Source organism: Neomonachus schauinslandi, chromosome 6 (genome assembly GCF_002201575.2).
Source record: "Neomonachus schauinslandi chromosome 6, ASM220157v2, whole genome shotgun sequence".
Classification (NCBI taxonomy): domain Eukaryota; kingdom Metazoa; phylum Chordata; class Mammalia; order Carnivora; family Phocidae; genus Neomonachus; species Neomonachus schauinslandi.
The window spans coordinates 89450992-89474682 of NC_058408.1; the positions used below are offsets into that span (position 1 = coordinate 89450992).

General features: G+C 40.5%; 1 protein-coding gene across 1 annotated transcript; it reads right to left on the bottom strand.

The window, feature by feature from the left end:
* Positions 1 to 11894: 11894 nt before the first annotated feature.
* On the bottom strand, positions 11895 to 22468 carry MRLN (myoregulin). The gene is made up of 2 exons (XM_021700262.1): positions 22399 to 22468; positions 11895 to 12055 (listed from the first exon to the last, which is right to left on the bottom strand). Exon 2 carries the CDS (start codon positions 12033 to 12035, stop codon positions 11895 to 11897), a length of 141 nt encoding a protein of 46 aa, XP_021555937.1. The 5' UTR covers positions 12036 to 12055; positions 22399 to 22468.
* Between the last annotated feature and the right edge of the window lie 1223 nt (positions 22469 to 23691).

Here is a 23691-nt window from a genome sequence, read left to right on the forward strand (position 1 = left end):
GACGGGCAGGTGAGTGCAGGGGCCACGCTGGTGAGACGAGGCTGGCTGTCCTCTGCCTGTCCTTGTTCACAGTGGTATCTCAGGATTCTGTACAGGGCTTGCGTGAAGGAGGGTCTCCGGAAGTGTATTGAAGGAGGGAAGGAGAAAATTCCCTCGTGTGTCCAGGACCATCTCAGACCATTTCTCACATGTTAATTCACTCATGGAATCGTGTCCGTTACAAATTCAGCTCATATGATCTATGATGTAATCATATTGGATAATAGATCATGGAAGAAGGCTTTAATCCCAAAGGCAGGCTGTCAGGTTCAAATGTACCAATGAATTCAATGTCTTTTTCTGAAAATACAGGTGGAATTGATTAATGTTGTTTTAAAATAAACATAAGACCACTGAACTGGACCTTTCTGTGAAACCGTGCCAATTTTGTTCACGGGCCTCCGCCTGAGCGTCTGACTTACGGGCTGTACATAACAAAGTTTCAGACAGCCCCAAACAACATCTCAGCTCCAGATGGGAAGTTTTAGCCTTCTCTTCTCCACCACATGATGTAGGTGCACAGGGTCTATGCAGTCCAAATCGTGGACAATCCAAATAGTTTACCACATGGTTTCAGCAAGTAAATATTTGGGTTTTTTGAGGTTGAAAATATGGTCGCGCGAGAGCGAGGCAACATGCTGCTCCTTTGGCTTGTTGAGCCTGATTTCGAACATGGTAGCTACCTATGAAACTAGAACTTATAAAGAAAAAAGTACACCCTTGAGGGACGAAAGTGTGCAGTCAAGCGTGTTCTGTAAGAGTATGGACACAGGCGGGAAAAGTGCAGACAGAATCAGCCTGACAGTGCGAGCAGGTTGCTCCCGCCCCCAAGGGTGCGCTCAGTGGAAAGGTGTGCCCGGCCTTCTCGCTCTGACCCACATGCTGTACAGCTTCTTCAACTTTCCACCCAAGTACGTGGCAGTTATTCCAAACCACAGGCAAAACAACCAGCTGTAAAATTGAAATGTGTTTGAAGTCCTCTGCTTTACTTTAAAGGTGGATGTGAATCCTGCTTTCTACTCAATAGCCATAAATGTTTTAATATCATAACAATATTTAATATTTACAATGATCTATTTATTTTAATTTAAATATGTTCCATTAATGGTGTTTGATGTTCATTTTTAAATTTAATAATTAAACATTTAATATTAATAATTAAATATAGTAATAGCTCACATTTTTAAGCAATTTGTATATACAGTGTATTAGTCAAGGTCCTGGCAGGAAACAGAAGACACCCCAGAGAGTCAAGTGAAGGAATCTTAAGGTAAATAATTTTAGCACTGTGGGCAGGGTTAAAAGCCTGAGACCAGACAGTGGGATGTGATTGCTGCTGCTGGGCCTTACCTAACAAAGGGAAGACCTAGCGTTACCAGTACCTAGGAAAACAGAGCCTGCAAAGGAGGGACCCCCTCCCCCCACCCCAGAGGGAGCTGGAATTGGGAAGAGACCTAGTTTGAGTGTCAGAGACAAAGTGCCAAAATGAGTGTGGAAAGAATACCCCTGCCTCTCTCTCTGCTCTCACACCTCTTGATGGTGCTTACCATTGGCCAAAGACAAGCAGAAGCTAGGCACTGAGAGGCCCACAAGTGGTCAGCCTCCTGGGCACAGAGCAGGACAAAGAAGGGCAGAAATTGAACTGAGTGGGAGACAGTGGCAAATAGAGATGACCAGAACCACTAGGCTCTGTGCTAAGCACTTAAGAATACTATTTTCCCCCATTTTACATATGAAAAGACAGAGATACAGAGTTTAAACCCAGGCTATCTGACTCTGGAATCTGTGCTCTTAACTACTACAATATTTCACTAAGCTGTATTTAAAATAATGTTTTAAAATTACTTACCTAGTTTAAAAAAAATTTAGCTAGTAAAACAAATGCTATGTATTTGTCACAAGACTTAGTGATCATCACCACCCTTATTCTGATAAATTTGCCTTAATCGCATCAGCAATTTTCTTTATGGTTAGTCTCATGCAATTTATGTTGATTCTATGATCTACAGCTTGCAACCCATTTTCTGAGATCTGTTGTCTATAACACAAATCTCCATGCATGAACTACGAAATATACTGTCAATTCTTATTTGTTCTTATTTACTCATTCATCAAATAATTCTTAATCATTCATTTTGTGCCAGGCATTATACGAAAACAAAGGGTCCTACAACCTAAGAGGGAATACTGACAGGTAAATAGTTATGAGAATGTGCTAAGTATCTCGGTCAAGATACTCATGCTGCATTAAGGGAACACAGAAAGAGAAACACAGCTTGGGTTGAGAGGGAAGCAGCCCAAGACAGAGGGAACAGCATTTGCAAAGTCTTAATGGCATGAAAGCCTCTTATGTTAGGGACTACACTGAGAACTACAATGGATAATCACAAAGGATTGGGATAAGCGTGTTTGTGGGAAGTAGAAGGTAAACAGGAATAGAGCTTTTGATTGAAAGCAATGGTTCCCATCTCATGGCAGGATTCGTTAAATGGAGAACCCAAGAGGACATGAGTCCACTTAGAGACCTAGTTGGCAGGGACTCATAGTCTCATCAGCAAATGAACGGGCTCTAACTGTTTTCTCTGTCCTTGCAATATTTTGTTCAAGATTCAGAGGAAAGGGTATTACTGACCTGGCTTGGGCAAGATAACCATCTCTCAATTAGGGCAACATGAAGCATGTTGAGAGTACCCATTGGAGAAGAGGTAATTCTCCAAAAGCAAATTGGATTGCTGACTAGCTAAAACATAATAAATGTCTTCTCCAATGGGTTAGACCATGTGAGTTCTTGTCTCCATATGAGGGCTTTACCCAGGAAGCAAAGAGGAAGCATTGAAGGTTCTAAACAGCAGGGTGACACGGTTGGATTTGTGTTTCAAAATGATCAACCTTTGAAACCACATCAGAGGATAGACTGGGAGGGAGACTATTTAGGAGGCTGATTAAACAGCCAAGGAAAAAACTTATGAAAACGTAAAACCTATGAAATTATGAACAGATAAGGGGACCAATTTGAGAGATTAAGAAGTACCATATGAGGATTGGTAAAAAAAAAAAAAAAAAAGGTTTATGATCGCCTCCAGGTTTCCCCTAAGAGCTTTATAGGGAATTGTTGGAAAATTAGGGAAGTGTGCCTCACATCGCAGGACCCTCTACAATAGTCCAAATTTCAAATATTATATTCATTATTCCAATAAAACACACAAGATTTCCAAAAAACTCCAAATCTAAAATATATCTCCGAGATTCATTTTGCAATTTGAAATGGTACAAAATTCTTTTGTCAGATTCCAGTTTTCTGATTCTTGGTTTGGGTAACACGGTCATAGATGGGTAAACATACGCAACAGAGACAGAAAGCAAGGAGCCTATTCAGAACCAGTACAGTGAGTAATGGTGCCTGCAGAGAAAATGCTCAAGTTTCACTAGAAATAGGCCTGACTTGAGCAAAAAGAATCAGGGTTGATTATTAAGCTAAAGAGACCTGAGAGGAAGGCCCGATCCTTTGGCAGTAATAAGCACACATCAGTCAAACCCCGGGTGTACGGCTGGCCCAGACCGAGGCATCCAGCAGCCCTATTACCCACAAATCCAGCACCCTGTACTTAGAGAAAAACCATTACATCTCTAAACCTAGAGTGCTATGGCCTACAATACAAATACTTGGATTGATCACACAGACTTTGGCACCCACCAAGGAAAAGCTGAATGAACTCTCAACATTATGTACAATGGTAATTATGGGCATTTCCTTCCATTTAAACCAGGTCCTCCAAACATCCTCAGAGGCTTGAAGAGGCTCCTTCAGAGTATTATCACATTCCCAGGATACTTTGTGGCTTGACTATTTCTCTTAGCCACCCATGGTCGTAAGTGCTCCTTTTGAGACTGTTAAATCTAAACCAGAGTCTTAGAACTGGGATGGGCCTTGGAGATTAGCAGGCACAACTTCACACTCAACAATCTACTAATTATTCAGATGAAGAAACAGAAGCTCCAAGGGGTTGGATAATAAGAGGCAGAGGGAATAGAGAATAGGAGCAAGCCAAGATTCCCTATTAGATTTGTAACCTTGATGAGGTTCCTTATCCTTCCTGTGCCTGTTCCTCATCTGCAAAATGAGGAGAATAATCTCATATGGTAGCTGTGAAGATTCAGTGAATGAAGCCAAATAAAATGCTTAGAATAAGCCTAACACATAGTAACTGCTATATGAGTTCTTGTTCTCATGTATAGACCAAAGAAACCCAGCTAGGGTTCTAATCCTACCTCCCCTGAACATAGTTAGAAGAGGGACCTTCTATCCACTGACAAATTTACAATGATTACGAATGGTTGTCATGGATAATATCTTTTAAGGATGCTTCATCAAAACCTGCATCTGAGCTCTTGAAATTCATTTAAAAAGAGTTTCTGTAGTGGTAGTCAGGTATGATAACCAGTCCAAGAAATCAACAAAGTCCAGCAACAAAGTCTGAAAATTAGCCTTTTAACCAAGAAGACTCGAGTCGTTCCTCAGGTGTCAACTTGGGTCCATTCTCTGTCAACTATGGTCTTAATGAACTCAAGGGTTGAATTCTGGCTTAGATGTAATTCTTGGAAAGGCTGTTAGTTCAACTTTTCTTTGGCTGGTCAAGATTATTTTCCAACAGATTCTTTAGCCAATAGTGTTATAATATAGCACCAGATAAATCAAGGAATGAATATTGCTGCGGGGTGGATAAAGAAACACCTACTGGAACTCTCATCATGCTGACAACAATAATCTGCAGTAAATTTGACTCACTATGTGCAGCCCGAATAGTATATGTTACAGGAAGTATGCAGCTAATGAATACCAAAAGCCAAAAATTCAATCTGAAAAGAGTCTGCTTATGGAAAATGCACTATAAGAATAATTTGTGGGGTGCCTGGGTGGCTCAGTCAGTTAAGCAGATGCCTTCAACTCAGGTAGTGATCCCAGGGTCCTGGGATCGAGCCCCGCTTCGGGGTCCCTGCTCAGTGGGGAGTCGGCTTCTCCCTCTCCCTCTGCCCTTCCTCCCTGCCATGCTCAATGTCTCTCTTGCACACTCTCTCTCTCAAATAAATAAATAAAATCTTTTTTAAAAAAAAGAATCATTTGTACTACACAGTATTCCTCCAACTACATAACTACTAAAGTGAACCTTCTGAAGTAGAAAGCAGAGAGGAAAATATCCAGCACCTTGAACATGCCTGGCTTAGAGTAGGTATCCAATGCATAGTAATCAAATAAATCTAATCTCCATCAATGAAAAAGAATCTCATGTTAACTTGGATGTTTTTTATTGGACCTAAGGTACTTGAAGGAAATGTCAGGAATTTTTAAATATTTTATGTAATTAACTTTTTGAAATGAAATGGGTAATAACGAACCCAAAATAGTAAGTTGTGATTGTTAGATAGCATAAATTAGAGATTTAAAGAAAATAATTAAACGTTTTAAAACTCAAATCAAATCTAGAGGAAGGGGTAGATGCTTTCATCTTTAGCCTTTATTTCATGATCTCCCTATTTAATATTTGAAATCCTGAGGATCATCAAGGTGACAAAAGCATTCTCTAGGGGCACGTGGATGGCTCAGTCGGTTAAGTGTCTGACTCTTGATTTTGGTTCTGGTCATGATCTCAAAGTCATGGGATGGAGCCCTGCATGGGGTTCCATGCTGAGCATGGAGCCTGCTTGGGATTCTCTCCCTCTCCCTCTGCTCCTCCCCCCCACCCCACCCCCCACCGCTCACACTCTCTCCCTCAAATAAAATTTTAAAAAATATGTATATTTTTTAAATGTTCTTTTTCCCCCTAGAAATTAAAAGAAAACCTTTTCAAAAACTATAGATGTGGGGAAGCTGCTTTGTAAAATAGTCTGGCAGTTCCTCAAAAGTTTAAAAGTAAAAAAAAAAAAAAAAGTTTAAAAGTAGAGTTATCATACTACCCAATAATTCCACTAACTGGTAAATACCCCAAATAAATGAAAACATATGCCTTCACAAAAAATGTATACATAAGTGTTCCTATTCATCACTGCCAAAAAGTGGAAACAATCCAAACGTCCATCAACTGATGAGTAGATAACTAAACCCTGATGTATCCATGTAATGGAATATTATTTGGCCATAAAGAAGCCAAATACGAAATATTATATGTTGGATGATTCTATTCATATTAAATGCCCCAAATAGGAGATCTGTAGAGACAGAGAGTGGGCCTGGGGCTGCTGGGGGAGGGGTCATCGGGAGCAGATGGGAAAAATTGCTCCTGATGGCTACTAATGGGGTTTCTCTTTAGGGTGGTTAACACATTCTAAAATTAATTGTGCTGATGGTTGCATGACTCGGTAAATATACTAAAAATCACAGAATTGTACACTTATTGATAAATTGTATGGTATATGAATTATAATAATAAAGCTATTATTTAAAAAACTACAGCAGATACAATTTTTGCTCTGTGTATGGTTTTTAAAAAGCTGTCCTAAAAACACGGCTTTTAAAATTAACGAGTGGAGCGATGAAGTTGCCTCACGTTGCGATGAGTTAGGGGCCACATACAGTCAGCCTAGAGTAACCATGGAAAAATCACAGTCCCCAGAGAGTGCCCATTGTCTGTGGTGTATGTCAGTACAAAGGACACAGAACATGAGATATGCTCACATTCTTCCTACAGTTTGCCATGAGAAAGTTTCAGTAACTACCCAGGTTGTGCAACAAATATTAAAGAAGTTATATAGAAGCTGATTTTCATCAGTGCTGAAACACTAACTCCCTACTTGTTCACTAAGCTGTAGTCACACTGGCCTTCCTAATGTTTTGCTGAGCTCGGCCTACCTCAGGGCCTTTGTACCTACTGTTCTCCGTACCTTAAGTCTTTACCCTGAGATCTCCATTTAGCTGGCTGCTCATCAATCGAGGCTCTACTCCAATGTCGCTTTCTCAGGAAACATTTCTTAGATCCCCCTAGCTAAAATAGTCTTACCCCACATAAACTCTCTCTCTCTCGTTGCTTTGTTTTACTTTCTTCACAACATTTAGAACTATCTGAAATTCTCATGAGGTTATCAGTTTGTTGTCTGTCTCCCCTACCAGAAGGCAAGCTCTCTGAGGACAGGGCCCACAATCTTTCCCTCTGCATACAGCACTACCAGACAGGCAATGAGTGCTTGCTAAATATTTATTGAGCAAATGATCTCCACAGTGCAAGTCATAATCAACTTTGTAAACAACACACAAAGGTCAGTCTCTGTACCTTGAGATCACACCAGTCCAGGGACACTGACCATCCAGAAAACAGTCTGTAGCCAGCTCCTGGCTGAAAGGGCAGATGGTTCAGGCTGGAAACCCAGTTGGCCCTCAAGGACTTCCCGTGCTCTCTCACTAATCTCTCACCATCATTCCGAATCAGAAGGCAGAGTACACTCAAGGGGCCTTTCCTGTAGGTTTATAAATAAGTCTGGGCTCATGGCTGATCCCAGACTGGCCTACATGGCAACTTGCCCTCCTCTCGCTCAGTTAGTAGGACGGCTCCCTGCAAGGTTAGCAAATAACCGTGGTGCAGAGAGCAACCCAGAACAAAAACCTGTTCTACATGCTCACACAAACACCACACATTTAAGATTCTCTCTCAAACCTCGATCCCAGTCTTTACAGAAGCAGTTCAGCCCAGTCCTACCCCAGAGTTAGCAACTGTCCATTTTTTTTAAAGATTTTATTTATTTATTTGACAGAGAGAGACACAGCGAGAGAGGGAACACAAGCAGGGGGAGTGGGAGAGGGAGAAGCAGGCTTCCCGTGGAGCAGGGAGCCCGATGTGGTGCTCGATCCCAGGACCCTGGGACCATGACCTGAGCCGAAGGCAGAAACTTAACGACTGAGCCACCTAGGCGTCCCATGTCCATTCTAATTCAGAACGACTGTCTGGCTTATTTTTTTTGTAAGTCATTTCATTCAAGTAAACACTGAAGTAATGCATCAACCATAGAGTGCTTGTCACTCAAAAGATGTTATTACTAAGCCCAAGCCATTGGCATGTTTACCAAGATGTCACTTGTGAGTTCTTTGGGAACAAATTGCTCAAAATGGTATTTGAGATTTTTTTAATTATTAAAAAATTGACATGAAATGATTTTATGGACACGACTTATATTTCTTTGTATATTGAATGCAACACAATAATCCAAGACTTCTTTTTATAAAGACTGACTTGGTATTTGATAACATGAAACAACAGGGCTCAATGACTGGAGACTATATATGCCATTTTATTACAGACAGAAGCCTTAGAAAAGATAGGTGCCTGTAAGGTGGACAGTCAACACATTGCAAGGTTTCACAACACAATAGGTTATATGCCACAGCCTGCATTTTACTCGTTGCATCCCTCGGCGTAGGATTAGGCTGCTTCAGTTAGTGCAAACTCCTTGCCCTTGGGAGTGAAGAGCCAGTGAGGTAATTAACCTCTCTGGCTTGACATGAGGATAACTGAACAGTCAGGAACAGGGTTCTAGAGGCAGATCATTTGGAGTCAAGGGTCTTGGTTCTCTCACTTTCAGCTGTCAGGATATCCTGCATGAACTTGGGCATTGTACTTAATTCCTTCGGAGCCTGCATCTCTTCATCTGCAAAGTGGAAACATCTCCTAGATCTGTTAGTACAGATTAAATTGCATAATGTATGCAAAACATTTAGCACAGCCCATTCCAACTTCAGCTGTTGCCATTTATGAATTAGGAGGAGTCTAGCAGGCAACTTCTGACCTCTCTTCTGAAAGTCTTCAAGGACTGCAGAACTGGGAAAGATGCAAGGCCACTTGAGTTGATACCGAGATTATGAAATTAACAGCATGTAGACACATGAGCTCAGGCATGGCCAGACAGTTCATATGTATTACTGGCATGTTGAAAAAAACACCATCCAGTTCAGCTGGAGGGTTGACTATAACAGTGCTTGTGGACATTAAGTTCTATGAAACTGCACAGAAAACACGTGTTACCTAGTCCAGGCTGCAGACATGCATCCACACAGTGGATATTATTACCATTTATGAGAACAATCCTTTTCCAGTTCTCCTAAAGGAAGTCACGGGTCCCTTACCTCCCAGAGTTACTCCTGTCTTCTTGATGTTTAGGACATCTTAGATTTATATAACTGTTTTCTGTTATGCATTTCTATGTGTTTTGGTTCAGTTCGTTTAAAATTCACAATATTTCTATGCAATATGCAAAGGAGGTAATGCTAATGCCATTTTTGGTTTTTATTCATTCTGTTCTATTTTAATGCAGGAGGAGTGTGAGACCCAGAGAGGTTAAGCAACTTGCCCAGAGGTCACGTATCTGTCCACTAGCCAGACAGTAGGAACACTTAGTTCAGTGAGCTTCCTTCCACATAAACGTTTCTCAAACTGTAGCATGCATATGAATCACGGGATCTGATTACAATGCAGCTTCTGAGTTCAGTAGGCCTGCGGGGGAAGCTAAGGTTCTGCGTGTCCAACAGGATCCCAGGACTTGCTGCTCCTGGCAGCCTCCAGAACATCCTCCACAACACCACACCCTCCATAACACCCCAGGCATGTCCTGTCTGCTACTTTACCCAATAGCAATTGTACCCTTTGGGTCATTCATTTTCCCCCACTGGACTGTGAGCTCCGCGGCAGCAGGAAAACTATGCTTTCTTCACTACTTTGACCTGGTTGTTCAGCACCATGCCTGGCAAAAAGGAACTGAAGGCATATTTTTGAACAGTGAAAAAAAAGCAATATATTTCTAATTATAAAGCCAAGACTCTGATTACTTATTGCAAAAAGATATTTTTCAATGTTCCTTTGTTGTCGCAAGTCATGTTGTATTTAGTTGTAATTGCCAGGTCCCAAAATAACATCACCAAAGGATCCCTTCTTTGTCAAAGGGTTTAGATCTACACCTCGCCCAGAACTATGCCCGGGCTCAGGGGCAAACAGGCACACTCGCAGGCCAAGGGCATGGGTTATGCGAGGTCATTCTAAGGGCGAGGGGCAAGTGTAGGACAGGTAGGTGACTGAGACCCTCTAACACTGAGCGTCAAGGAAGTCAAGTCTCTTGTGCTCCCACCTGAGGATGCTGATAACACCAATCTATCGCGGCTTCAGTTTTTCCATAAGCCAAGAACTGTGCTACACGCTTTGCATGGTCATCTCATTTCATCCTCTCTACAAACCTATGATACAAGCACTTGTTTTACAGGTAAGGGAGGGGAGACACAGGGCTCTTAAACTGTAAGAGGCAAAGCCCAGATTTGGATGCAGGTAGTCTGGCTTCAGAGTCAATGCTTCTAACCACATTGTCTACTGCCTGGAAGCAGACAGGGGGAAAGAAAAACAATTTCCAGAAGATGGAGTGACTTTACTCTCCTGTCAGTAACTGATAATAGGCCCCAACAAATCCCAAATAGAGGGAAGTGGGGAGAAACCCATTACATCAACAGGACGTGACCCTTGTATCCAAAGGGAAGGGGGTGAATGTATAGTGTAGAAGTAGGATTTTCTGTTACAGCAAATGTTTAAATGGTTTAACTCTGTTTGGCTTATGGTTAAATACACAACACCACTGAAAGGTTAAGTAAGAGTCAGTTAAGTAATAAGTCTCAAAGGTCCCAGATTCCTTTCACACTTCATTAGGCCTCTTATGAAATCTTGCATTAATGATTGGGCCAAATCTGAGAAAATGGTCATCACATGGAAGAAATCAGAATTTTGTGAAGCATGTGTGTCCAACGTAAAAAGCCAGAAAGTCTAAAGGACAGAGTGACCTTTGCTTTTCAGACACTTAAAAAGCCGAAGTTCAACAGTTATATTTTAACACTGTCAGAAAATGAGGAAATGAAGAAAACAAGTAAAGAGAAGGCATTGTCAAGCAGGGTAAATGATCTCTCTTTTTCATAAAAGATTTTTAAATGTGGAATAAGAAAATAAATAGGGGCAATGCAAAAATACAGCCCTAGGACCTTGAATAAAACATTATTGTGAAAAAAAAGCTAAGCTCTGCAGATTGGTTCTTAATCACACTCGTCTTATTATTATTTACATTTGGTGGCAACATAATGTGGATTGCCACTGCCCAAGACCTGGTTCTGCCGCTTCCTTGTTTTGGTCTCAAGCTGGCATAATTCTCCCAACATCCCATTTTTCCTTCTGTAAAATGAGGGCAACAAACCTACCTCTTAGAATTATTGTGAGCCTTACATTAAATGACATAGTGGGAGCATTTAGACCCAAATAGAAAATTGACACACACTGCACCTGTTTTCTCTCCTCTCATGTAAGTTCTATTCTCTATACTCTCTTTACAGTATTTCTATTCCTAACTCTTAAGTTTTTGTTGATAGAAACATAAAATTGTCCAGGGTTCAGAAAAACATACCTACCTCCACACAGATGAGATAAGTGTACAAGAAAATGAGTATAAACTACTGGCATATCGTATGGAAAGATTATCATATGTTAAGCTTGGTGTGTTAAAAATAGAACCAGATAAAATTTCAGGTAGGTATGCATCCTGAAAAAAAAATCGCCCATAATTACACTTACAAATTTTAGTCAATCTACCAAATTACAATCGTGTTAAAAAGTCAAGAAGTTTTATGAATCAGTAGTGTAGATTTCTGGAGGAAAAAACACATTAATTTTTATGATGTTTTATAAACCTTAAGGTACTAAACAATACATGATATTGTTTTGATTGTAATGTCCTTTTGGCTTCTAGAATAACTGGAGATCAAAATAAAATCACTCAACAAATGAAACTACAAATTTTTATTCAGTGGAATTAATGCGAAATTTACATGTTAAGCAAGGGAACTCAGCTCTTTAGGAAGTTATAATGACACATATAATAGACATAAAGTCAACAAAGATAACAAACAAAATTTTTAGAAGTCTTCCAACAATTTCATCTTCTGGACTTGCGGAAATAGTAGTAGACATTAATATCCAGTTTTTGCACATCATATCCAGAATGTTCTTGCTCCCTAGGGGGAAAAAAAAAGAGAAAAGTATCCTGAAATAAACATATTTATTATAATCCTGATCCTTTAAACTCAATAGAATATTTGTACTGTAAAGAAACAGTGATGAGGGAACATCTATACACATCTGTAACCCGCCCATAAACTAAAATTATTTTCCTCCTAATGAATTAAAATATTTTCCACCCACTCATTTTGACCACATTATGTCATAATCATACATTTTTCTACATGTCAAATATGCCTTTCTTTCTAAAAAGAAACAGCTTGGGACGCCTGGATGGCTGTCGGTTAAGCGTCTGCCTTCGGCTCAGGTCATGATCCCAGGGTCCTGGGATCGAGTCCCGCATCGGGCTCCCTGCTCAGGGGGGAGCCTGCTTCTCCCTCTGCCTGCCGTTCCCCCTGCTTGTGCGCTTGCTCTCCCTCTGTCTCTCTCTCTGACAAATAAATAAATAAAATCTTAAAAATAAATAAATAAATAAATAAATAAAAAGAAAGAAATAATAACCATCCAATAAAATGATGGTTATTACAACTATGAAATAATAAAAACACAGCTCAAGGAACTATCAGACTGACCATCCTCTTGTCATGTTATCAGTAATTAGTTTTTTATGAAATCTCATCTACAAAGTCATCATCTCTATTGGCATCCGTGAAATTGTCCTTCTTCCCACCTGTATGGGCAGCATCACGAGCAAATGAGAATTTAAAGACATGGAAAAAGGCAGGTGATAAAATGGTTTTTTTAATTAAACAACAAAAGGTCTTTTTCATTGTCTTGATCTTTCCTCAAGGTTCTCTCTCATTATTTTGGTCACTGAATAAGATATTCAAACATTTAATTTCCTCCACGTTTCTGTGTTAATCAAACAGTTTTTACAAATAACAGGAATTTCAAAAAGTATTATGGAATTTTAAAAGGTACTAATGTGAGCTCTGTGTAGCACACTGTTGGAACATTCTACCGAATGCCTGTCAGGTAAGGAGTTTAGAACCATTCTGAACTCCTTTTTCAGGAATGCAAGGTCAAATAAATCCAACAATTTTCAAAGACTTGCCTCAAAGTTCCTTTTATACACCCAAAAAGGAGCGTCAATACATTTTAAAAGTGGCAGTGTTAGGGTAGAAGAATATTTTTTGCTATTTTCACTCAAAAACCAAAAAGGCAGGTTGAATTGTGAGAGAGAGGGGAAGAGATGAGGTTTGGACGGTGTTGTCTTCTCCCAATTCAGCAATCTTGGTTAAGTTCTGTAATAACTAGCCCCATTCCTGGAGGAGGGAATGGCAGGCCCCAAATTACACAGCACTCACTGGCAAAGTAAACACCTAGAATTTCCCTGACGATTCCTTTTGCCTATGTTTCAGAAACAAGGAGTGAGAATAATACATGGGTTTGCTAAGTATTTCCTTCACTCCTATGGCCGTGGCCTCCAGCTCGTGTTTCTTTAATCTGTGCTCTGAGGGGCACCTTTACTTTCCTCCAACAACAGCAAGAGACCAAAATAAGAAGTGTGGGAAAGACCAGAGAGCTGGTAGGGACTGATGAGTGAGTAGAAACCCGTTTCCCACCTGACTTAATCCCAGGTAGTGGTAGTTAACCCTGCTCCTTAGTGTTCAGTCCCTAAGCTCTTGCTAGAACAAAATGCATTCAGCACAGGTGGTCTCTTAGCAACCTTGGTCCCTGTGTCAAAGCACATTAAAAAGGTTTTATTGCATAGTGAGATAGTATACAAAGTGGAGGAGCAGAGAGGCTGCTAAAATTACTTTCAAAGAAGTCAGGAAGATGTCAAAGAGCGGACTTCTGAAAATATGACACTTTAATTTTAATTTATCACAGATTTGTGCAGCTAAACACTGAAATTTTAACAGATAGGTTAAGCTGAATTCTAGGGTTTTCCTGGCAGGGCAAACATTCATCATGTCTTTTAAACAATACTTCTCAGGGGGTGGGGGAATGGGAGAAATGTTGTTGAAAGATACATACAACTAGTAAGAAAGTTCTAAAGACCTAATACCCAGTACAGTGATTATAGACAATAAAACTATACTGTAAACATTAAACTTGCTAAGAGACTAGGTTTTAATTGTTTTCAACACGAGAAGAAATGATAATTATGTGATGTGATAGAGGTATTAACTAATACTACTATGGCAATCATACTGCAATATAAAAGTATCAAATCAGTATGTCCTACACCTTAAACTTATGCAGTGTTGTAGGTCAAACACAACTGAATCAAAAAATCCCCTAAAAATTATTTTAAATATATTTGCTTAATATCTTCTATGACAGCATACAAAACTTCACCGTCTACGAAAGACCATAGTTCATGTGATTGTATGTCTGCTATAAATTCTTTTTTTATAAAGATTTTATTCATTTATTTGACACAGAGAGAGAGACACAGAGAGAGAGGAAACACAAGCAAGGGGAGTGGGAGAGGGTGAAGCAAGCTTCCCACTGAGCAGGGAGCCCGATGCGGGGCTCGATCCCAGGACCCTGGGACCATGACCTGAGCCGAAGGCAGACGCTTAATGACTGAGCCACCCAGGCGCCCCATGTCTGCTATAAATTCTTAAGGTTTAAAATTTTGTATCACTTTTATGAACAAATTAGAAAGTGCAGGAGTAAATTTATTACAAAAGACCAGGCTATAAAATTTAGGAATAAATGGAAGATTATTTATCCAATAAAATGATGGTTATTACAACTATGAAATAATAAAAACACTACTTAGAAAATTATGTTTAAATATTTACATATGATTAAAACCCTTACCTTACGACCACCCATTACACTCCTAGGTATATACTGGGTGCATGGATATCCACACCAGGACACACATTGTTCATAATATTCTCCACTTAGAAACAACCCGAATGCTGCGTGGAGCACTGGGTGTTATGCACAAACAATAAATCATGGAACACTACATCAAAAACTAATGATGTAATGTATGGTGATTAACATAATAAAAAAATTCTCCAAAAAAAAGTCATAAAAAGCAGGGAAAAAAAAAAAAAAAAACAACCCAAATGCTCATTAGCAGATAAATAGATAAATTCATATAATGGAATACTACACAATACTGAAAATTAAGCTACAGCTACATACAAAAGAAGGGGTAAATTTTACAATCATAATATTGAAGTTTTAAAAAGCAAGGCACCAAAAGGGCGCATGGGTGGCGCATTTGGTTAAAGCAACCAACTCTTGGTTTGGGCTCAGGTCATGATCTCAGGGTCGTGAGATTATGCCCCCTCGGGCTCTTCACTCAGTATGGAGTCTGCTTGAGATTCTCTCCCTCTCCCTCTGCCCCTCCCCCTGCACCCTATCTCTAAAATAAATAAATCCTTTTTTAAAAGTGTGCAGTTTAGGGGTGCATATGTGTATGGCAACAGTGTAGGAGGTAAATTTATCAAGAAAAGCAAGGGATTGGCTACCATACATCAGGATGGGGTGACTTCAGTGAGGGTAAGGGAGGGGATAGGCGGGATGAGGAGCTGCCAGCACTGTTTAATTTCTTGTCCTGGGTGGTGGTTACATTGGCAATCACTTTATAACCACTTGTTAAACTGTACATATAAGCTTTATGTGCTTTTCTGCATGTATGTGAAACTTCACAACTGAAATATGAGGAAAAAAACCCAGAAATATCTACAAACGATCACAGAGGCCAAGTTTGGAAGGAAGGACTACATATGATTTTTTTTTATCCTTGCTGTTTCCATTTCTTGATTTTCATTTAAAAAGACATTGCTTGCTTATATAACTTTAGAAAATAAAGAAACTAGTTTCAAAATTGCCAGTCCTCTTCCTTCTCCATATATACAAAATTGACGTGTACTGATTTTATTTTGCCAAACCAATCATTTAAACAAGTATGAACTTGGGAAAATTAGATTTATCCATGAAACATTACAAATTACATATTTTCAATTAAAATGTTTCGCTGATAAACTTAACTTTCCTTGAGTTCATTCTAAGTCTCTTTTGCTAAAGAACATGTTCTTGTCTCGTTCAAAATGCTCATGATCAACAGGAATATGGGTGGTTCCTGTTTGGTTCTTCAACTTGATGATAGATCTGCTTTTAGATCTAAATCATTGGAAGGACACAGACTTGTATCATCACAAGCTTATTAACGTGCTCAGATTTTACTATAGATTAAAATTATGAGTGTCACTGCACTTTGATTTATGCTTTGTTTAATTCTTACTTAGCTGGACACTTTGTAATCAGGTGTTTTTTTCTTTGGGATTGGAGGGACATTCTTTTTTGGGGGAAAAGCTATTTAGCAGCAGCAGTTTGCAGGGGAAGAAATGATTCCTAGTGTTTTTTATTGGATACAACATGCACCAAAAATACAAATTTCAAACAAATTAGGACACTTTTAAGAGTATGATAGAACATACTGAGCGTGACTATTTCAAGACCATGGTCTTATCTTGAATGTAGTATTTAAAAATCGTAACTAAAATAACCTCCAATTTCTGATATAAGACATCCCAGATTATTTTGGGCCTAATAATAGTTCATGTCGAAATTTCAGATGACTGCAAATAATTTATTGTCTCATTTGCAATGCTTCTACCTACCTTTCTTTTCCCTATTTCCAGAAGGCACTGGGAATCAATTTATTATTTTATAGAATGTTGTACTGAAAATACTCTCTTATCTAGTTTTTAAGATTTGTATTTATTTTGTCTTTTGACTCCAGGAAGAGTCCAAATAATCTAATTCAAAGTGACCCGTTCATTGTTTATCGAGTGGTTGAATAGTGGTATCCCACAAAGGAAGCTGGACAAATGGAGAGTGGCAATAAACTTTGGTCTCTGGGAGTTGAATTTCACTGTATTCCCTGTTCTTCCTCTTGCCATCAGTTTGTAGGCTCTTGCCTTTAAAACCTTTACAATCTTGTTTTTATATAAAATGGGGCTTCTCAAATCAACTCTGACTTCTGCAACCATAAGAAGAGTGGATTTGCTAAATGGCTTGCCCCTCCCCGCTGTGAGACCTCACCATTTTTTCAATTTCTCTCAACCTCTATTATTTCCCCTCATTAGGCATGGATTCTTGTCAAGACAAAGAACAGAACATACTTTGGAAAGTCTCCTTTTCAGTCAAAAGAAAAACACTTTTCGATGGATTCAAGTTTGTAGTCTTAAACTCTTGAGTCATATTTCAAAAATATTTCCTTTTTTGACAAGAATTTGTTCCTCCTACTCTTGCTTCCATCAGTATCTAATGGTCAAGATAATATTGAACAAAGTTCCCTAGAGACACATGTTGGAAAATGACACATAATTGAAATCTGTCCCTTTTTACCTAATAGGTCATTCAAGTAAAGTACAATGATTACCATTTATTGAGGGGCTAGCATGTGCCAGGCTCTGGTTATGTGCTTTTAGAACATGGGGCAATTACCCAAGGCCACTCTGTGTTCTGTGCTGGATCCTAGATTCTACTAACCCAGGACTCCAGGTGGCACCATCTTTCAACTACATAGATTTATTAATATTTTCAAACAAAAAGTTACTTTTGAAAAGATCTGTATTATAATGGAAATTGACCATACTGAAATGGAAATATCCACATGTAATTATTAACCGCCACTCTTCCTCTTCGGTCCTGGCTCCTTTCTGTGTCTGTGAAAGGTTGAATAATGTGAGGGACAGTCTTGCAATGACTCTTCTGGGAGAGATAACCCCGAATTTGCTGGGATATCTATACAACAGCCAGCTGTTCATTTACTCACATCAAAATAATCTGCTCTTTGTAAATGGCTGGTTTACAACCAGGTTTGCTGAAAGTACAGGTTTTTTAAATCTATTTATTAGCTTTTTTATTTGCCATTTTATTCTTGTTTATTATTACTTTGTTATCTACCCACTGATCAGCATTTGACTGACAAGTTTTTCCCTTTGACCTCCTTAACATTAGCTGAAGAAATAACAAGAATGTTTTCAGGACATGGTGGTTGAACGATGGGTCTGGAATCAGACCGATGGGGTCTCACTCAGATCTGCTACTTACCATGAGACCTTGGACAAGTTACATGAACTCTCTGTCCCTTAGTTAGCACTTCTATAAAATGGGGATGAAAATAATAGTACCTATTTATTAGGGCAGTATGAGAATTAAACGAGATGATATTGTGCTTAGCAAGTACACATAGTGAAAGGTCTGAAATACGACAGAAATGTTGGCACTGGAAAAGATATTTGCGATTTGGAAACTTCCCATTGGACCAACGAGGCCCAGAGGTCGGGAAGTATAGCGATTTGTCTGGGGCTCCACAGCTACACTTCTTCACAACCACCATCACGATGGCCTCAGCCATTTTTTGATATTTGAGATAAATTGGATTCTGCATTTCACTCGCTTATTGGGAGACATTCTACCCTCATCACCTCCAACTGCTCTGATTTGGGCCAAGGTCAGACCAAAGAGTCCAAAATAAAGGAAGTCACAAGCGAAAACTGAAACACTTGGCAGGTCAGAGCTTGACAAAGTGGACTTCGACTGAGGACAAAAACATGTGCTTGGTCACAGATGGTCAGTCAGCAAAGTGGAGCGAGGAGCGAGCATAGGTTTTAGAGCCAGACCGAACTGGTTTTAGATCCTGGTTCCAGCTGGTGTGGCCCTGTAGCCTCAGACCTGGCACTTAACCTCACCTGCTACCCAGAGATAATATTGGTCTTGCAGGGAATTGAAAGGATTTTATTCGCAACTATCACTAGGAAGGGCCTACAAATGCTTTGATTTTAATCACATAAAACCTGATACCGTGAGTAATTAGCACTCCTATTTCCTTAGTGGGAGAAACTGAAGAGCAGAGATGTTAAATAAACTAGTTCAGGTCACACGCCAGGGATAACCGGGGATTTGAATGAACGTCTGTCTGGCTCCACAGCCTTCGCCACTGGGGTATCTCAGGATCGGTAAAAAGGGAAGCCAAGAGCCCAGCATGCTGCCTGGTGCTTGAGCAAACAGTGGTTGTTACAGTGAAGCAGCGAATCAGAAACATGGCCACTTCCCCGCCACCCAACGCAGGGGAAAGAGAAGAGTAGTGACTCGGATGGATGAGAGCAAACAAGTGGATCTAGAGGTGGCAAGGGGAAGTGGAGGCAGGCGTGCAGGCGTGTGGCCTGGATTACCTGGCAGCACTCACGGGGGTCCCCCCCCAAACCCCCCGGGGGCTGGGGGGCTCCCCGACCTGTGTGGATCTCCTCTACTTCTCTTCAACTGTCCCTCTCACCCTTTTTTTCTGGGTCAATGCCTGTGTGGATGGGGCCTTCCCAGGCCATCTTGACCATGCCTCGAATGTTGTAAGTAAATATCTTGCCCTAAAATGAACCATTTTTCTACACATGAACAAACATCTCCTCTTAATCATCCACTGCCAAGACTTCTGAAGGTTGAGATTTCCCACTGGCACATTCCTGCCCCAAATAGGAGATTGTGCATTGCCCCCAAGAAGACATAAATTGCCCAGTTACAGGCACTTAACATTAAGAAATCTTCTGGAACCAAAATAATCAAAATGTTATCAACCTGTCAGGTTCCCCAACTCTCTCCATGAATCACAGCTGTTGTGCCCTCTTACAAGGCCAGATGAACTGCCCAGAGCCTGGCTGGGGACCAGCTCTGCAAGGTTTCGGGAGGAAGCCCTAGCATAGGTTTGTCCTGCCTTAGTGTGAGGAAGCAGGAGGGAGACTGAGGGTGTGTGTTTGTGAGGTCTGTGTTTTTTATATGCAGAATTCATACAGCCAAGCGAGGGCCACTCCAGGCTGGGGGCTGGTGAATGGAAGAGAGTGGAGACTGTCTGGGCCTGTTGGAGTTCTAAACAGCATCTGGCAAAACTTTTCAAATGACTTTCGGCAACACACAACCTGCATAAACTCCCTGGTGGCAATTTTGGATTCATTAAGGTGCAGATTTTATTTCTGAAACCAGTTAAGTGTTTTATGGAGTCAAGTTTAGCTGAGAAGGTAGATGGCTAGGGGGAGAACAGAATCTTAAGTTAAATGAAAGTCTGCGACCTTTTTAAAGACAGAATTGTATTTCCAGCATTTAGCACAGGCCTTAGAAGAAAATAGGTGCTCAATAAAACGTAATTGGGGGCGCCTGGGGGCTCAATTGGTTAAGTGTCTGTATTCGGCTCAGGTCATGATTTCAGGGTCCTGGGATCGGGCCCCATGTCAGGCTCCCCACTCAGTGGGAAGTCTGCTTCTCCCTCTCCCTCTGCCCCTCCCCCTGATCATGCACATACGCCTGCTCTCTCTCTCAAATAAATAAATAAAATCTTGAAAAAAAACAAAAAACAAAAAGTAACTGGGGATGTGCGGGTAGAGGGCTAAGGATGAGATGCAGCTTTTACGGTGCTGTTCTTCTATGCCTCACTAGCTCATTACTTAGAAGGTGAACCTTGGGAGAAATGCTGAAAATCCCTGAATCGTTTTCTAAAAATTTACAGCCTTCCAAAGGGAAGTCTAACCAGCAATGCTCATTTTGGGGGGATCATTTTTGGGTGTGAAGGCCCTGTGGAATCTGGGCCCTATCTGTCTTCTGTCTGTACATCTCAGGTACCATGGAGCAGCCCGTTCTGACTTGTGCCTGAGTTACTCACAAAATGACTTCTTTCTCCTACTACATTCAGAGCTTACTGATGCCTTGCTAACCTAGCACGATGTTTTGCACGCAGTAGGAATTAAATAAATGTCTGCATAATCAAAGCTTGTGGAGGAAAGCAAAAATCTCATCTCCTGAGTTACAGAGGGACACTTTGGGAAGCAGGTACTCTTTGAGACAACCCTCCTGTCTGTCTCCTCCAGGCACAGAATTAATCTAGCAATGAGGAGGAACCAGTCCCTTCTAACCATAGAAACACATAACCAAAAGACAAATTTTAGAATACTGGTAAAGCAGGCAAGTTTATGAAAATACTAGCTTACACTTTGAAATTTTCTGGGAGGTTTGTCATCTTCTTTGATCTTAGTAGCCTAATGTCCTGAACTGCTAACCATATGCCCCAGCATCGACTTCCACACAGCCTGCCCATCCTAAAGATGAAACCAATTATTGTCTCTACCATTTAGTTTTTTAATTCTTTCTTTTTTTTTTTCTTCCAAGATTGAATTTAAATTCAAGCTAGTTAACATATAGTGTAGTTCTGGTTTCAGGAGATTTAGTGATTTATCACTTACATAAGACACCCAGTACTCATCACAACACCTGCCCTCCTTAATGGCCGTCACCCATTTAGCCCAGCCCCCGCCCACCTCCGTCCATTGTCTCTACCATTTAGATTAATGTCTTCTGTTAAAGACCACATTGGGGGCTCTAGATTTGAGTGTGAAACAAACAAGAGATGACTAGGAAGATTCAGGAGAAATTCAAATGAGAGATTTCATAAATAATGTTAGTATACTTGGCCACTTATATACATTATGAGTAAACCCCATTCCCCTATAAAAGAGGTCATTATGACTCTCATTTTACAAATGAGGAAACTGAGGCCCAGAGAGGTTGAGTGCTTGCTTAAACTCACACAACTGCTTAGTGCTCCAAGCCAGGGCTCCACACCAGGCCAGCATCTGCCTCCTTCCAGTTCGCTGTAATGCCTCCCTTAAATGTGTTATTTAGAAGCCTGATGCACATGTTCAAGAGCATGGAATATAGGTAACAAAAGCAGGAAGCTGCGTTAGTCCCCAGTCCTGAAGAATGACTGGATTGTCTGGTTTCAGCTGAGCTCACAAGGACCGAGCAAGTCCTCCTTTTCCAGACAGAAAACACAGTGACCTACTTTTCAGTACTCTCAGAAGCAACCATTATGAAGGAGGCTGCAAAGAAAAGCCTTCGGCAAAGAGAAAACAAGAAAGCGATGAACCACTGGAACAAGGCAGGTGCCCTGTCTGAATGGAAGCTCCAGCAGGGGAGACCGACAAGACCCCCATCTCCGGTGCAGCCCTCCGTGCATATACTTGCCCTGGGTGAGAGTTCTCTCCACAATCACTGGAGCGGCGGGAATACCAAGCATGCCACCAGGTGTGGTCAAGTAATTTAGGAATTATTAATCCCTTGCTTCTTCTCCTGCCTTTATTTAGCCAGAAGGAAATGAGAGATTGTAAACACTGTAAATTCTAATTCGTTCATCTGTCGTGCAAGCGCCTCATACAGATTGGAGGGAGGTTGAAGCAGAGTGAGGGAAATTGGCTTTAGGAGTCTAAGTTTTGGCTTACTATATTCTCCCCCTACCAGAGGCAAACAGGAGTTATGCTAAACTTTCCTCCCACATCGACATTGTAAAATGCCATATAGTTTAAAGAGCCAAACTTACTGTTGAGGGACTCGATAATTGAAGTCCAAAGTCAAGGAGATGATCTCTCTTCTCTTTTGTGAAAAACACCATATGCTCTTGGGTGGATCAGGAGACTCGCTGGGCTGTTATTAATAACTGGCTTACAGCTTTATGAAGAAACATGAGCCAGACTGTCACGGGAGGATGCAAGTGGAAAGGAAGGAACTGACAGGCACAGGTGGGATAAATTATAACAAAAATATACTTGGGCCCACACAGGAACTCAAACAACCAGTGAGAAGGGGACCAGCTCCCCCTCCCCAGCAATCAATAGAGCCTTATGTCAAATGTTCTAAGAATTAAACAATAACTAATAAGAATACTGTTTTACTCTCTGGGAGAACACCATGACTCATTTAGTGTTATACTATCCTTTGTTCTTCTGAGTGATTCTTTTCCATGGATATCTGAATACAAATTTATACATTTTGCCTGGTTGACTTTGACTTCCCCCTGTTTTTAAAATATATAAACAAATGGATCTTCAAATGCACATTATCATTTTGAGATTTATTTACCTGTGAGCATATCACTGTCTCTCCCTTAAGGAACCCAAAACAATTCCTGGCAAAGTGTATGTATGTGTATGTGTTGGGGGAGCGGAGCAGGTCTCGGAATAGTATCACACAAGGAAACTGTAGCATTGAAGTCCGAAGAATAGAAGCGGCATCACAACTTGGCTACTTGTTGCAGTGGTTCTCCTTTTGAAAAACTGTATTTCAAAAAAAGTCCAAAAAAGATATATGCCTCCCCTGCCCTCAACAACTGATGTTAAATTGTTTGGATCATTAACAGCATGCTTTCAGACCTAAATTATATTAAACACTGGCTCTGCCTGTCTGTCTGAGGTGTTAGAAGGAAACCGATCGTTAGACAATGTTATTGAAATACTGAAGGATACAAACTGAAGGGGAAAAAATCTTGCCAAATCGCCTCATTCTTAAGGTTCTAGCTACCTGTCACCTTGGCTCAGGCCTGGTAACTGTCCTTTTTCCAACTAAACCCTTTTCAACCAAATCCTGGGGGTGGGGGGAAATCAAAACACCTCACTACAAATAGTGGAGTGCTATTTTGCTGAGGCAACTGTTAAAAAGAGAAAGTAATACACCACTGACCACCAGTTTAAGAGATGGGTAAGAGGGAGAGGATTGGTACAGGGCCTTAATTTTTTTTTTCATACACTGATCAGTTACAATTCTTGAGTACCCACTGAATATATATATGTTTACAGAACACACTCATGTACTATTGTAAATACATGCTGTACATCAT

Coding starts and splice junctions, on each gene's coding strand:
- MRLN (XM_021700262.1), bottom strand. CDS start 12,035: ATGATGTGCAAAAACTGGATATTAATGTCTACTACTATTTCCGCAAGT.